The sequence below is a fragment of the Balaenoptera musculus genome, chromosome 12, assembly GCF_009873245.2.
Source record: "Balaenoptera musculus isolate JJ_BM4_2016_0621 chromosome 12, mBalMus1.pri.v3, whole genome shotgun sequence".
In the NCBI taxonomy this organism is placed as follows: Eukaryota; Metazoa; Chordata; class Mammalia; order Artiodactyla; family Balaenopteridae; genus Balaenoptera; species Balaenoptera musculus.
Genome location: NC_045796.1, coordinates 21,075,685 through 21,092,429, shown reverse-complemented (window position 1 = coordinate 21,092,429; position 16,745 = coordinate 21,075,685). Strand labels below are relative to the sequence as shown.

The window sequence follows — 16,745 nt, the reverse complement described above, 5'->3', positions numbered from 1 at the left end:
TTTGTTTAGGTATTATCATTCATTTTTATTCAACAAGATTTTTTTTCAAATGTTAGTGATAATGATAATGGTCTTGAATTGGCATAGCATTTTTTTTTTCTTCTCCAAGGTTCAAAGGACTTATTATTTCAGGTTTTCTTTGGGTAGTAGGTACCACTTCTTTTATTTTCTCCATTTCAAAAAACTATGATTTACAGAAAAAGAAAAAGCTTAGAGGAAAAGAAGGCAAGAGATAGGGCCAGATTGTGAACCAAGGACTCTTTTTAGTAGTTTTGAGGATCAAGTGATATTGAGGAAAAGCCCTAATGTTTTATCATTGAATGTTTGCTGAGAAGCATTTGTCTCTAGTAGTGTAGTTATTATGCTGCATTAATGATGCATCCTTTTCAGTGGCTCAAATAATCTTCGGAGTTTGCCTTTTGGTTTTAGAATCATTTCTTCATTGGATCGGGGTTCCTTTTGTTAGAAAGATGGAATATTCTACTTCTTATAGTGAAGGCTATTCTCTTTTAAAAAGGAGGGAGATTTCATTTGCCTTTCATGGTGTGTAGATAAAATAATCACTTCTGTTTAGGGCTCGGGGTGACATGATAAGAATTGCAGAAGCCATTTGCTGTTTGATTAAGAGCAAGTGTATTGGGACTTCCCTGGTGGCACAGTGGGTGGGAATCCGCCAGCCAATGCAGGGGATGCGGGTTCGAGCCCTGGTCCGGGAAGATCCCACATGCTGCAGAGCAGCTAAGCCCTGCGTGCCACCACTACTACTGAGCCTGCGCTTTGGAGCCCACGAGCCACAACTACTGAGCCCGCATGCCACAACTACTGAAGCCTGTGCGCCTGGGGCCTGTGCTCTGCACCAAGGGAGGCCACCGTAATGAGAAGCCTGCGCACCGCAACTAAAGAAGGCCCGCATGCAGCAACGAAGACCCAACACAGCCAAAAATAAATAAATAAATAAATTTATTTAAAAAAAAAGAGCAGGTGTATTAATATTAACCTTTTCATTAATGCTTTCATTAATGCCTTAGAGGTTGAATTAAGTTAATTGGAGAGATAAAACGTGGTCAAGTTGTAATCATCTACTGTTTTGACATATCTTGCCATCCTCTACTTTCCTGAGAACACTAATAGCCAGACTTCCTCTCTTGCTCTTTCTACAAACATGTGCTGCAGAGCATTAGGTGGTCAGCAAATAATTCCTGAATTTCTCTTTAGATTAATCTCTCAGTTGAAAGTCTCCTCTTGTATGTGAATGAATACCCTCTGAACACCTGCATTTAGATAATGCCTTCTACTTCCCACCTCATAGATCCTAGTGCCTGTCTAAATGACCTTTGGCTGGTCACTAACTTTCCTAGTTCTCAGATATCCTCATTAGAATATCGAGGTTTGATACTAAATGACCTCCAGGATTATTGTGGTTTTCCAGTTTTGGGGTTTTAGGTCCAGAACTTAACTCATTTTCCCTTCTCTGTCTTTGGCACCACCTCTCTCCTAATCATCCATCATTTCATCTGTGGGCTCCCTGATTCATTGTTTTTAACTGCTGCATGTTGTTTACCGGCTCCATTTGGATTCTTCCTCCAGAATATCTTTGGTGTGTGTTTTCTTTCTGTTCCAGCCCTCATACTAATTAAACACCCCATCTCCTCTTGTGGTTTACAAGGCCCAGCCCACCGCCCCAACTCATCTCAGGCCACGGCACGCCAGTCGTGGTGGACTTCTTCCTCTCCTTCCCCAAGATTCTTGTACGTGTGGGTTGCTCTCTGTGAAACGCTTCTCCACCCACTTGTTTGCATGGCAAGCTTCCCATCTTTCCTCAATTTCAATGGAACTTTTTCAGAGACGACTTCCCTGATTAACCTAATTGAAATCCAACCCTACACACACACACACACACACACACACACACACACACACACACACACACACTCACACTCACACACTCACTCTGTTTCTTGCTGTCACAGTATTTTTGTAAACTATGTTAAGAATTTTAAATTGTATCTTAATAGCATTGAGAAAGCAGGGAAAGATTTTAAGCAGGGAAGTCTTATGATGTGATTACATTTTCCAAACATCATTCTGGCTGCTCTTTGAGAAGTGGGTGATGGAGGTAGCAGTCTGGGTAGCAGCGGGGAAGCAAAGACACTGGTAGCAGGCTGTTGCAGTGCTGAGGACAAACAGTTGTTGTGAAGATGGAAAGGCCTGGATGGATCTGAGATGAATTTTGAAGGTAGGAGTGGCTTATACGTACGTATTAAATGTGGGCGGTAAAAGCTGGAGACCAAGGCCGGCTCCCTGCTTTTTAGCTGGAGGGGTTAAGTGCATGGAGGAGGCGTTTACTGAAATGGGAAAGGTGAAGAGGTTTGGGGGGAGAAAAAGTAGGGGTTTAAATACTGACAAAGTTTGATATGCCTATGAGACATTGAAGTGGAGATGTTAAGGAAGTAGGACATAGGAGTTTGGAGTTTGGGGCCAGAAATATAAAGGTAAATGTTTGCAGGATGTAGATGGTTCTTTAAATCCAATGGGAATGAATGAAGCCATGCAGGCAGAGGACATAGAAGGAAAAAGGCTCTGCACTTAACTTTGAGGAGCTTCATTACTTACGTGTTGGCAAGTGCTGTTGAACTAGGAGGAAAACCGAGATGGTGTTATCGAAGCAGGGAAAGGAGAGCTTCAAGAGGGCGGGGACTGGTCAGATGTAGGGAATGCCACCGAGAGCTTAAGGAACATAAGGTGACTGGACCTCCGGGTTTGCTTGGAACAGGTGTGGTTTATGTGTGTTGTTCTAGTACTGTTGATGATCAAAACTGTTCTGTTTTTTTGCTCATTACATGGTCATCCTAAAGCTGATGCTAGAAAAGTGGATTTGTCAATGAGAAGGTTATTGGTAACACTGGCAAAAGCTTTTCCAGGTGTGTGGTGGGGACCAGTGCCTAATCAGCATGAAAGGGAGTGTTAACAAATGTAGCTGTTAAATACATGAGCATTTCTTGTATTGTTCTCTATACGTTTGTGTATGTTTGAGGTAGTACATAAAAACTGTGGGTGAGAGGTGATAAAGTGGAGACAGGCTGTAGGCAAATTTTAAAGAATTTTTGCTCTGGAAGGGAACAAATGAATGAGAGAGGTGGTAGGTTTGGTTATATGATTCTAAAGTATATAAGAAAATACTCCACTGCCTAGAAGGAGCTTGGAATAACTTATTCCGCGGGCTCTTCAGAAAAAAAAGACCAGCTAGTAAACTAGAGGGCAGCTGCCTCAAAAAAATATCATCAGTACGACAGCCTGTATGTGTGGCTGTCTTTCAGTGTCTAAAATGCAGTTCAGTAAAAGCAATTTAACTAGGGTCAAAGCAGGATTCTAATCTCTGTCTCTTTAAATGACATCCATCCTTCAAGGCCCAGCAGGTTCCAGATCCTCTATGAAACTTTCCTATTTTAGCCCTTGGCGAATGCAAATAGCATTCCTTGTTGGACCCATGGAATTTATAACTTTGTTAATAGCCTTTTTATTTCTGTTGAGAAGTGATTCATGTGGGTTATTTGTCTCTTCCCAGCTATATTAGAATGTCCCTGAGTGCAGAATCCATGAGTGATGTAGCTTTTGTACGCCTTGCCCTCCTAGCATTAATAAATGTGTTCTATTTCATGGCGTGGCTCACCTAGCTCCTGAGAATCAGGTGGATGCCTAAGACACAGTGGTGCTTACCTTAGTTTCTGCATCCAGTGTGTCTTTGTTGAACACCTTCTGGTCTTCACAACGCTTGTGAGTTTTCTTGGCTTTGTTTTTATAGAGCTCAGCGCCAGAGGAGGAGCAAGAGGGTCCCCGAGCTGAAACCCCCAGCACTGTCACCGAGGTTGACATGGATCTGGACAGCTATCAGATAGCACTGGAGGAAGTGCTGACCTGGTTGCTTTCTGCCGAGGACACTTTCCAGGAGCAGGATGACATTTCCGATGATGTTGAAGAAGTCAAAGACCAGTTTGCAACCCACGAAGTAAATAATCTATAGCTGATGAGCAGGTTATATGTGCCATGGTGCCTGTGCCTTAATCAGGGGCTGTACCCTGATGTTTGTTGTTTACTGAATTCTGCTCCACAGAAAGGTCATGGCATATTTTAAGACTTGTGATATTTAAATAGGGCTTTGTTACAGAATTGGTGTGGGTGATTTAACTGTGCACTGGAATTAGATTTCGGATTTTAATCTTACCGTAATTTGTAGATTCTGTGAAGCCACTGACAAAAATCAGTGCATAGTACTGCTCGTTTCTGAAGTGTACCATTATAGTTAAACACAAAATGGCTAATGAATACACCAAATCTTTAGATTTGAATGTTCCCCAGGAAGTGATTATTTTTATTTATTGTATGATTAAGAAAACTCATATCCAGTATTCCTGTGTAATTTTATATATTGAAAATTTCCTACTATTTCAGGGATATATTGCAGTGTAGTGATTGGATTATGTGAAGAATTCTTTTGATTAAGTAGTTTCTTGGTGTTGATGTATTAATTGGCAGGTCTGATTTGCTGTTTTGGTTTGAAAATAATAGAAATGGTCATTTTCTTTAAGCACTTTCTCTTGGGTGAGCGTGGTGCTTTATTTATTATATCTTCTCATAATTCCATGTTCACGACCTAACAGCAGCATAATCAGCATTTACTTAAAAATAGCTGGTGTTATCACATGTAACGTCCTCTTTGATCTATTCTTTTTCCTTCAGGCAGCTGCTGATTCCCTATAATCAGAGCTTAAAAAATTGGATCAAAGTCTTATTTATTTGCACTCTACATGGTTACTTTTTCTCACAGCATTAATATTTAGACATTAACAATTTATTAAGATTTTTCTTCTTCACTGAGCAGCCCACAAATCATAATGATGTACCTTCTCAGGCTTTTATGATGGAGCTGACGGCGCACCAGAGCAGTGTTGGCAATGTCCTGCAGGCAGGAAACCAGCTGATAACACAAGGAACTCTGTCAGATGAAGAGGAGTTTGAGATTCAGGAACAAATGACCCTGCTGAATGCCAGATGGGAGGCACTAAGGGTGGCAAGTATGGACAGACAGTCCCGGTGAGTGGAAGCTCAGAAAGGAACACTATTCCGTAGACTGCGTTGCCCAGTTTAGCACAAGTAAAAGTCTGCATGTCTGTGAGAACAAGATAACCAGAGAACTTGCCTTGTAAAATTTTGACTCTTTTCTTTATGTAGTGTTGCTGGAATTTTGTATGATCTTTATGTCCCCTTTGATATGTTAACCAAATGCAAAGGTAAAAGTTGCAATACAGAAATTAGCAAAGACATTTAATATGGACTTTGCAGTATTAAAATTGGCTAACCATTAATTCTCATGTGAAGACAGGACTATGTTATATTTATCCCCAATTCTATTTTGTAACTTTTTTTTTTAACATCTTTATTGGAGTATAATTGCTTTACAATGGTGTGTTAGTTTCTGCTTTATAACAAAGTGAATCAGCTATACGTGTACATATATCCCCATATCCTCTCCCTCTTGCATCTCCCTCTCACCCTCCCTATCCCACCCCTCTAGGTGGACACAAAGCACCAAGCTGATCTCCCTGTGCTATGCGGCTGCTTCCCACTAGCTATCTATTTTACATTTGGTAGTGTATATATGTCCATGCCACTCTCTCACTTCGTCCCATGTAACATTTTTTTAAGTATTTTTTTCCCCATGGTTCATTTTGTTTCGTGTATTGTGTGTTAAGGAGCAAACTGCATTCCATGGCAATTTCCACCTATTTAATAGGCAGGAATTCCTGATTGAAGAAACAATGATTCTGATACAAATAGAGGGTGCTGTTATTTGCATTCTTTGACTGCATTTAATTGACTCCATTTAGGAAATAATTTTTTTTTTTTTTGGCTGGTTTCTGTATTTAAAGACCAAATGCTACTTTAAATGGTTAGACAAGAATGTGTTCCCTGCCCCATTTCTTTGCTGCCTGGAGTGTGCATTTGCTGTTGCAAAGGGAAGAAGGAGTGGGAATAATGCTGTGTTCCCCTCGGACAGGCTGCACGATGTGCTCATGGAACTGCAGAGGAAGCAGCTACAGCAGCTCTCCGCCTGGTTAACACTCACAGAAGAACGCATTCAGAAGATGGAAACTTGCCCCCTAGATGATGACTTAAAATCCCTACAAAAGCTGCTAGAAGATCATAAAGTAAATCTGGCTCATATTTCTTTTATACCTTATCAAATATGAAAAAGCAGCCCTCAGCATTCTCAGGAGCCGATGGCTTCTATCATTAGTGCAGAGATGGGACACTTCTTCAGTGTGCCCTTTTATTCAGCAGCCTGTAGGGTAGAGTGCATGGGAATGTGACTTTTCTGAGCCAGGGATGAAAGCACAGGTAAAATTTTATGTGGGTATGTGTAGTTTTCTTCTGAAAGTACATAGTGTTCATAAGATTCTCAGGGCTTTTTTTTTTTGGACCTATGAGTGGTTAAGAACCCTAGGGTGTTGCATGAATGCAGTGTGTGGGGAAATAAGGAAACCCTCAGATTGATCTGTACCTAATCCTTTCAGGAAGGCTATTGCTTCTTCTCCTAGGTAAAGATTCAAAATTTGGTGGGAGATTTAATTTGGTCACAAATGTAAGAGATAACTATTCATAGTCAAGGAAAGGTAGAGTAAAATAGCCTCTCTGCGAACTGAAGAATTTTATTTTTCAATGAAATATCTAGATAACTGAAATAAAGCTTTAGGGATAGATTAAACACAAAAACTCAAGGCATCTGATGACACTATTGGTAGTATTTGAATAAATTACCTATATACGTATGTGTTGTGACCTACAATGCTCTTCCCATGGAAGAAGTGGGAAGAGAAATTGTCTGTATACCCCTAATTGCTTTCCTGGGTAACAAATCAGAACAGCTTCTGACTATCAAAGAGCATTCGACTTATCTGTCACTTTATACCATGTTGCACTAGATAAAATGATCTCTGACTATGTGTATTTAAGTTTGGGACTTTATTGACTTAATGATTCTCTATTCTTAATTCCTACTATAGGCGCTCAACTTGTTTATGGGACACCTTTTTTCTTTTTCTTTTGGCCAAAACTTGGAATAAAAATAATAAAAGTGATGACATCCCATTTGCAATCTGTTATGACATTGCATTTTCAAAGTGCTTTGGTTCATAATGAAATGTAAAGATGTATAATGGGTTTGTTTCATTAGTAGAACACTTAGGCTAATGATTGGAGATTTAAACACCATGCCTCATTAAGTGTCCTTAATCACTATTGACAACTGAGTGGATTTTAAATAGATAAATGGGAAAGAGTAGACATAATGGTTTATCTTAATTTTTTCTCTAGAGTTTACAAAATGATCTTGAGGCTGAACAGGTGAAGGTAAATTCCCTAACTCACATGGTGGTGATTGTTGATGAAAACAGTGGCGAGAGTGCTACAGCTATTCTGGAAGATCAGTTACAGGTAAGGACCCTGTAAAGTAGGATGGTCCCAAGGGACCTGTGGTCTGAGCCCCAGTTGCACATTGCCCCTCTTCTTCCTGTTCGGTCTCACTGTTTATTTAGAATCGTAGAACAATCTTCTTTAGGTTGTACTTCCCAGTTGGGATTCCACAGCATGGGGGTTTACAGGAGAACCTAGGTATCATTGCTTTACTTCAGCCCTTAGGGAATGGTTGGGGCCGCTTGTGGTCCACAGCTTCTTTGGGCATATGAAGAAGATGTGGAAGCATAAGAACTGATCTCAACAAGTGGTCCACAGACTTCTTGCTCAGAATCACTTGACGAATTTGTTAAGATGCATATTTCTGGGCTCTACGCAGACCTAAGTCCCTGGGAGTGGGCCCAGTGAATATGTAAAAAAAATGTAAAGTTTGAGAATTTCAGCCGTGTGGGATTTAATATCCCAGTTTCTTTGGTAGATCAATGTGTGAATGTCAACACCAGTTTTGGGAACCTTGTTTCTTTTTGCTCAGTGACTATAGTGTATCTTTATAAGTCTTTATAAAGAGAGTTTTTGGTTGACAGTTAACCCTTGAAAACTTGGGGTTAGGGGCACTGACCTCTCAAGTGGTTGAAAATCCAAGTATAACTTTTTACTTCCCCAAAACTTAACTACCAATAGCCTATTGTTGACTGGAGGCGTTACTGGTAACAAACAGTCCATTAGGACATATTGGGCTGGCCAAAAAGTTCGTTCAGTTTTAAGGAAAAATAAAAGACACACTTTTCATTTTCACTGAGAACTTTATTGAATAACATATTTATTAACCGAACGAACTTTTCGGCCAACCCAATATTTTGTGTTATATGCATATCTACAGATATTTTATGCATTTATGAATACCTAACTTTTTCTTAATTTTTTCAGTATCCCTAGGTTATGTGCTTCGTCTTTATTTCAAATTGTCACAAATCTCCAAAATTTTTTCCAATGTATTTATTGAAAAAAATCCAAGTATGAGTGGACCCACAGCTCAAACCCTTGTTGTTCAAGGGTATTTTACTTAAACAATACTTGGATTATCTGATATAATGTTGCCAGTTGATGATTTTCAGTAACTTTCAGACTATAAATTATCATATGAAATTCTTTTTCTTTTGTGTCATTTAAAATTAGCCAGTGATTTTGAGCCTTTGGTGCAGTAGTATTTAGTTATTACAGTAATCTGAGAGGTAGGCATTCATGTCTTGCCTATTTAATAGTGAGGAAATTCAGAGGTTTAAGTAGGCAATAAGTTTTCATGCTGAGACAACAGACCTGTCTTCTGGCTCTGTGTTCTCTACCCTTTGAGCTATGCAAAGCTTACTCTGGTATTAAATATTGAAATAAGATAATATTAATTAAATAATTATTGCTCCCAAGCAAGTAATGAAGAAATAAAATTTACAATTTGTTAATCATTATTTATAAAGCGGTAATAAAATAATTTTTGGGGAAGTCATCATGAAGAATGATTTTTTTAAATTAATCAAATTTATTTATTTAGTTTTGCTAATACTTGTAATATTCTGTTGCTAAGTTTTGTGGAATTTTTTATGGATCATGCAATGTAAACAGAACAAATCAATTAAGTATTTTTTTCACAGAAATTCTCTCATTCAAAACATAGTTTTTATAAATTAAAAATTTTTTTTCATAATTTTGGTACTACAGATGAAAATTGTCTTGGCATGTAAAAGATGGTTAAGAAACAATTGACGCACTGAATTTTGTCTTAAAGATAGCCTGAAAAAAATGGAAGCACCGAAAATAAATGTTTGCTTTATTTCGAAGGTATATGTGAAACTGTCAAATTCTCATATAAAAACCACAATAAAATGGAAAAGAGCAGGAATTTGGGGTCAAAAGTTACAGAATGGAGTTCTAGTTGTGCCACTTTCTAGCTATGTAGTGTGAAATAATTAAATTCTATGGAAATTAGTTTTTCTCATCTATAAATTTGTAGGATTCATCTGTATTATTTAAAGCAACTTTCATAAAAATACTTTTCATAAATTGCTACTCTGTAATAGAGAACGATGGATGCCAAGAATTTCTTTAAGGATTGTGTTAATTATCTCTTAAGGCTTTGTTGACAAAGGATGGTTTCTTCCTTTTCTAGAAACTCGGTGAACGTTGGACAGCCGTCTGCCGATGGACTGAAGAACGTTGGAACAGGTTACAGGAAATCAACATTCTGTGGCAGGAATTACTGGAAGAACAGGTATGAAGCTGTTATCCATAATGGGCAAAATAAGTGGTGAAAAATAAACCCATCGTTAATTATGGCATTAGAATAAAGTCTTGTTTATTTTTCCTCAAAAGGAAAATTTACAAATAATTATTTATTATGTTAAAAGTCAGCTTTGTGTCCATTTTATCATGCAGTTTATTCATAGAGATTGCATTATATATTAGCTCCATTGTAATAATAATTTGACTTTGTTCACTACTGAGAATGTTAGTATTTAGATATGCTACTTTTAGGATTTGCGTGACATAATTTTTACTGCATTTGTGTTGGGTAATGTATTTGAACTTGTATCCATACAGCCTAGCATATGGTTTGTGCTCAGTACATAATGGTAAATGAATCCATTCAATACTTTGTGAACTTTAAACCACAAGAATTTTTTGTGATTTTTAATCAGGATAGCTACTGAAATTAATAAGAAAATATTATTTAGTAACACCATTGATTGAACACTTAGTTAATTTTTTTTTCACTAAGGATTAACATAGAAAATGAACCTTTGGTGTAAAGCTGCCACTTTAAGTTTTCAGTCTGAGTGGTGGCCCTTTGCCCATCTTCATCCTTCCAGAAAAGCAACCGTCAAAACAGAATACAAATAAGCAAGACTTTTCTTCAAAATGCCAAAGAGTTGTGGTGTAGAAAATAAGCAGATACTCTGTTCCCACATCTCAGTGTCCATTGAGAGTCTTTTAAATGCATTTCATTTCCATCCACAAAAAGCGACTATATTCTTTTCACGGAATAAAAACAGATGTATGATGTTTTGTGATTTACTAAATATGGTGGCAGAGAGAACATCTTAAAAAGCAGGTTGCAAAATTTGTCCCAGTGAAGTTGTAAGTTACTGCCACCTGCCCCCAAGACCAGAATTGTCCTATTAAGAATCTCATAATGGACCTGATTCTGATTTCTGAAATGTTTACATTTCCCTTTACAAAGATTTAAATTTACTTAGTCCCTTTAATTCAGGCCAATGAATCATGTAGAATAATTAAAATTTTACTTCATTAATGATTGTGGGAGACATTGATTGCTAGGTAACCATTGTGTTACTCCTCTAAGTAAAATAATTTAAAACTTGGAAAGAATCAAAATTTGGTAATTAAAAATATTTAAAAATAGAGAGTGGCTGGGATTTTGGCCATTTATTACCTTAGGTTTAAAAATGACCTTTGGGGCTTCCCTGGTGGCGCAGTGGTTGAGAATCTGCCTGCCAATGCAGGGGACACGGGTTCGAGCCCTGGTCTGGGAAGATCCCACATGCCACGGAGCAACTGGGCCCGAGAGCCACAATTACTGAGCCTGCGCATCTGGAGCCTGTGCTCCGCAACAGGAGAGGCCGCGATAGTGAGAGGCCCGCGCACCGCAATGAAGAGTGGCCCCAGCTTGCCGCAGCTAGAGAAAGCCCTCGCACAGAAACGAAGACCCAACTCAGCCAAAAATAAATAAATAAATAATAAAAATAAAGGAATTCCTTTAAAAAAAAAAAAAAATGACCTTTGAATGGCCTTCTGTTAGTGATATGGAAGGAGAAATCGTGTTAAAATGTAGAACTGAAACCAACATTGGTACTTAATTGATAATTTGCTGTTAAAGAGAATGAGACCAATCAACTGTGTCTGAATTAGAAAATCTTTCAAGGGATTATTGTTCACTCAGTTGCAGAAGCTTTAAGATAGAAATGGGCTCTGAGAATTAGTTCAAAATTTCTGCAGCATAAGCCAAGTGTGGCAAGCAAGGTATTCTGTGATTGACTTTAACCTACCTTTCCAAACTTAACTTTCCCTCCATCCTTCCATGTACCCAGTGCTCAAATCCTGAATTCCCACTTTGTAGCCCATTCCTAGACTGTCAAAGCCACGAGAGTAGTGCTGGTTCTTTTTCACTTCTCTTTTCCCAGTGCATGGTGCATCATAGGTTGCTTATGGATTTTGTTGTATTGTTTTCATGTTTTTGGAAGAGCGAACTGGTTTTCTAGCCTCTGTGTTTTTAAGTGTGGCATCTTCCTCGGAATGCCTTTTTACCCATCTCTTTATTTTTAAGTTCTCCCCACCTGTTACCAACCCTTTCGAGTCCGACTCCTACAAGGGCCCTCTTGCCCAGTGATGCTCGAGCCAATAGAACGAAACCTAGTTTGGTTCAGAAGCAAAGGAAAGTTTTATTCTTTTTTTTTTTTTTTTTAAATTTTATTTATTTTTGGCTGCGTTGGGTCTTCGTTGCTGCGTGCAGGCTTTCTCTAGTTGCGGCGAGCGGGGGCTACTCTTTGTTGCGGTGCACGGGCTTCTCATTGCAGTGGCCTCTCTCGTTGCGGAGCACGGGCTCTAGAGCGCAGGCTCAGTAGTTGTGGCACACGGGCTTAGCTGCTCCGCGGCATGTGGGGTCTTCCCGGACCAGGGCTCGAACCCGTGTCCCCTGCATTGGCAGGCGGATTCTTAACCACTGAGCCACGAGGGAAGTCCGAAAGTTTTATTCTTTGAGGAAAGAATGGAGAGGAGTGAGCTTGCGCTCTGGAGTCCGTGCTCTCCCCAACAATCATCGGCGGGGCTGCTTTAGAGGGTTCTTCTTGGCAGGGAGGGGGTGGGGTTCTCGCGGGTCTGGAGGGGGTGGAGTTCTCGTGGGTCTGGAGGGGGTGGAGTTCTCGCGGGTCTGGAGGGGGTGGAGTTCTCGCGGGTCTGGAGGGGGTGGAGTTCTCGCGGGTCTGGAGGGGGTGGAGTTCTCGTGGGTCTGGAGGGGGTGGAGTTCTCGCGGGTCTGGAGGGGGTGGAGTTCTCGCGGGTCTGGAGGGGGTGGAGTTCTCGCGGGTCTGGAGGGGGTGGAGTTCTCGCGGGTCTGGTGCAAGTGTGTTGCTCACGGCTCCAGATTACACAGTGCTGGGCGCAGCCTCTCTGCACGTGGCCTGCTGCCGCCGTCTTGGACTGAGGTGTCATGCACAGCACTTCTGCACACCGGCTGCCGAGCTGAGACGCTGGGCATGGTGGGTCTCCTCTGGGAACCAGTCCACCTTGTTAGGTGCAAAGACTCTGCACACGGCCCCCTATAGGCAAGTGAAACTAGACTTAGCACAAAAGAGGAGGTGAGCACTTATCACCTAGATTCCACCTTAGTTTTCCCGGTACCCCAGTGGGCTTTGCCAGTGACATATCCATCTAGGACCATGAAGTCACCTATAAACTCCCTCCCCCTCCCCACTGTTTCAAAACTGTAAGCAATCTCTTTGTGGTGTCTGCACTTTCTAACTGGTGGCACAGTTATTTTTGTGCGTATCTTATCACTCTTACTACGTTGAGGACAGGATCCATATTTGTCTTGTATTTTCTAATCTTTGTCCTTTTTTGGTGGAATATAAAGGCAGAGAATGGTTGTTAAATAAACTGGTAAATAAAATAACTAGAGAAAGAGTTGATTCCAAACACATGACCAAGAATTTCCCCCCTCAACTCTATAGAAAAAGGTTTCTGTGGTAAATACTACATTTTGGGAAAAATTATCCCAGTGCAGCCATTTTTGTTGTTTTTACTCCTCCTTCATGTTTATCTCCCTACTTTACTAAATATCTTCTGCCTAAAAGACATGCATCACTGGCCAATGAAGTTTAAAGATCTTTATATTGACATTGGACTATCCTCAAACTTTGTCCTCTAGTCATAATTGCTGTCAAATCTGGAGCATTAGTGTGGTTGTCCTGCAAGATGCATGGAAAAACCATTGGCTTCGGGGTGTGGGTCTTTGATCTGGCTCTGCAGTTAACAAGCCAAGAGATCTTGGACATATAATTTGGCTTCTCTCTCTTTCTTCCCTAAAATGAGGGGCTGAGACAAGAAAATCTCTGACCTTCCCTCTGTATCTAGAAAGTTATAAAGTGATTCTTTTGGAGACTTGGATAGTTGGATTTAGCCTTTTAGACCCACCTACTTCCCTGAGAATTAGGTTTAGTTATCCAGGAGTGGGGCTAATTTCAGGTCGATCTGTTGCAAATCTGAGAAGGGTAATATCTTAAAGAAAGATGCCTTCCTGGGTCATTTATGCCTCAGGCTTAGGTGTTTGAAGTCCTTCTTATCCCAGATGTGGATAAGCCTCTAGTAACATAAAAATTGGAGATTCTGGAACTTGATTGAATTGAATTACCAAATGATTCCCTAAATATATTTCTAACTTTGATTATTATTTGTAGTGCTTGTTGAAAGCATGGTTAACTGAAAAAGAAGAGGCTTTAAATAAAGTCCAGACGAGCAACTTCAAAGACCAAAAGGAACTAAGTGTCAGTGTTCGACGACTGGCTGTAAGTGATGTCATTGTCAGCATCTGTCTTGTAAGCCTATGATATCTTACTGTTTTATATCAATGGTTAATACAGTTTAGTGAATAGACTCATTACCTAACTCTGAAATGCTGCCATGTAATGATCTAGAACCAGGAGTCTTATGTTTTAGCTTTAGGGAATTAATTGCAAGGCAGGTGAATTTTACAATAAAATATACATGTTTACATTTCCTGACTGGGGAACAGGAAGATAAAGTCCTGTTAAAAGAGAGTCATCTAATAAGTATCTGAAATACTAGATTTTGAAGGAAGACATGGAAATGAAGCGTCAAGCGTTGGATCAGCTGAGTGAGATTGGCCAGGATGTGGGTCAGTTACTTGATAATCCTAAGGCATCCAAGAAGATAAACAGTGACTCAGAGGAACTGACTCAGAGATGGGATTCCTTGGTTCAGAGACTAGAAGATTCCTCCAACCAGGTACCTTTTGCTTTGGGTAATGTGTTGTGCTATTAAGTGGAAATTTTACGTTTAGGTTTGTTTTAGTTTTTATGAAATAAAAGTAGTAGCTAAACTAAAAAGTTGGTTTCTTATACCTGGTTTACTATAAAATTGAAAAATTGACATGTGAATATCTTTAGTTTTCTAAAGTAAATTTTAGTAGACCTTCAAAAAACTTACTGATATCCAGTCATTCAACCCTTAGTAACTGATAACACTTGGACATGAATCCATTAAATGATCTTGAAATCTTAAATAATCTTATTAATTTAAAGAATATTTTAACAAATTGAACAAAATTAACACTTTGGTTTGTACATGAATGTTCACAGCAGCATTATTCATAATAGCCAAAAAGTGAAACAACTGATATATCCATCAATAGATGGATGGATAAACAAAATGTGGTATATCCATGCAATTATTAGGCAATAATAAAATGAGGTACTGATACATGATACAACATGGATGAACCCTGAAAACACTGTGCTGAGTAAAAGTAGCCAGTCACAAGATTAATGCACTATAATTCTATCTATATGAAGTATCCAGAATAGGCAAATCCAGAGAGACAGGAAGTAGATTAGTGGTTGCCAGGGGCCAAGAGGGAGAGAAGGATGGGGAGTGACTGTTTTGGGCACAAGGTTTTTTTGTTGTTGTTGTTGTTCTCTGAAGATAATATAATTTATTTAGATATCAATAAAGGAAGGAGATTTAGGAAATTCAAAAATATATGTAAACTATACAACACACTTATAAAGAACCAAGAAGTGAAAGAAGAAATCAAAAGGACAATTAGAAAATTATTTGAGATTAATAAAAACAAAACCCAAACATACCAAAACTCATGAATGCAGTGAAAGTAGTGTTCAGAATGAAATTGATAGCTTTACATGCCTATGTTAAAAAAGAAGATCTTATGTCAACATCCTAAACTTCTCCATTAAGAACTAGAAAAAAGAGTAAATTAAACCAAGTAGAAGAAAGAGAATAACAAACATTAGAGTACAAATATCTAATGAAGAGAATAGAAAACAATTGAGAAATTAAATAAAACCAAAATTTGATTCATTGGAAAAATGAACAAAATTGACAAAACTTTAGCCACACCAACTAAGCACAAAAGAGAGGACTCAACTTTCTCAAATCAGAAACATGAGCTGATATCACTACCAACCTTATTGGAATAAAATCATTGTCATCATCACCATCATCTTTTACATATTCTTCCAGAAAGTAGAGGTGTGGAGGACATTTCCCAAATAATTATAGGAAATATGTATTCTCCTATGCCAAAACAAAGATATCACAAGAAAAGAAAATTATGTATAAATATCTCTTATGAACATAGATGTGAAAATTCCCAAGTAAATACTAAAAATCAAATCCAATAACATATAAAAAGAATAATATGTTGTGACCAAGTGGGAGTTATCCCTAGAAGGGAAGATTGAAATATCAGTCAATGCATTACACCATATCAATAGAATAAAAGACAAAAACATGTGATCATCTAAATAGATATAAAAAAGGCATTTGACAAAATTCAACACCCTTTTATGATAAAAACACACACCAAACTGGAAATAGATGGGAGCTTTCTCAACCTAATAAAGAGCTTCTACATAAAAACCAACGACCAACATTACACTCAGTGATGAAAGACTGAATACTTTCTCCCTCATGTAAGGAACAGGACAAAGATGTCCTTGTACTAGAGTTTCTAGACAGGATGATTAGGCATTAAAAAGAAATAAAACTCATGTGAATTGGAAAAAAATAAAACTATCTCTGTACTCACATGATATAACCTTTTATATAGAAAATCCTAAGGAATCCATACACACACACACACACACACAAAACTATTAGACTGATAAACATGCAACGAGCTTGCAGGATACAAGATCAGTATATACATTTGAATATATTGCTGTACGTTATTGATAAGTAGTCGTTCCTGAGGTCTGGAGCAGGGGTGTGCAAACTACAGGCCTTGTGGACTAAATCTAATCAGCTCCTTGTATTTGTGAATAAAGTTTTATTGGAACACAGTCATGCCCATTAATTTATCAGTACATATTGTCTATGGCTTTTTTCCTGCCACAATAACAGAGTTGAGTAATTGTGACAGAGACTTTAGGGCTTCCTTTTGAAATGATAAAACTATTCTGGAATTAGAAAGTGGGCATGGTTGCACAACTCTGAATATACTAATAACCA

At 38.7% G+C, this 16,745-nt stretch overlaps 1 protein-coding gene across 10 annotated transcripts in view; it reads left to right on the top strand.

Moving 5' to 3' along the window:
- The window catches only part of UTRN (utrophin), a 504,261-nt gene that overhangs the window by 128,456 nt on the left and 359,060 nt on the right, over window positions 1-16,745 (top strand). For all 10 annotated transcript variants that reach the window (XM_036870974.1, XM_036870970.1, XM_036870976.1 and 7 more), the window contains 7 exons: window positions 3,803-4,006; window positions 4,910-5,091; window positions 6,056-6,206; window positions 7,372-7,491; window positions 9,632-9,733; window positions 13,934-14,041; window positions 14,322-14,501. In XM_036870974.1, the coding sequence (XP_036726869.1) occupies window positions 3,803-4,006; window positions 4,910-5,091; window positions 6,056-6,206; window positions 7,372-7,491; window positions 9,632-9,733; window positions 13,934-14,041; window positions 14,322-14,501 (1,047 nt within the window). The remainder of the gene's footprint in view (window positions 1-3,802; window positions 4,007-4,909; window positions 5,092-6,055; window positions 6,207-7,371; window positions 7,492-9,631; window positions 9,734-13,933; window positions 14,042-14,321; window positions 14,502-16,745) is intronic.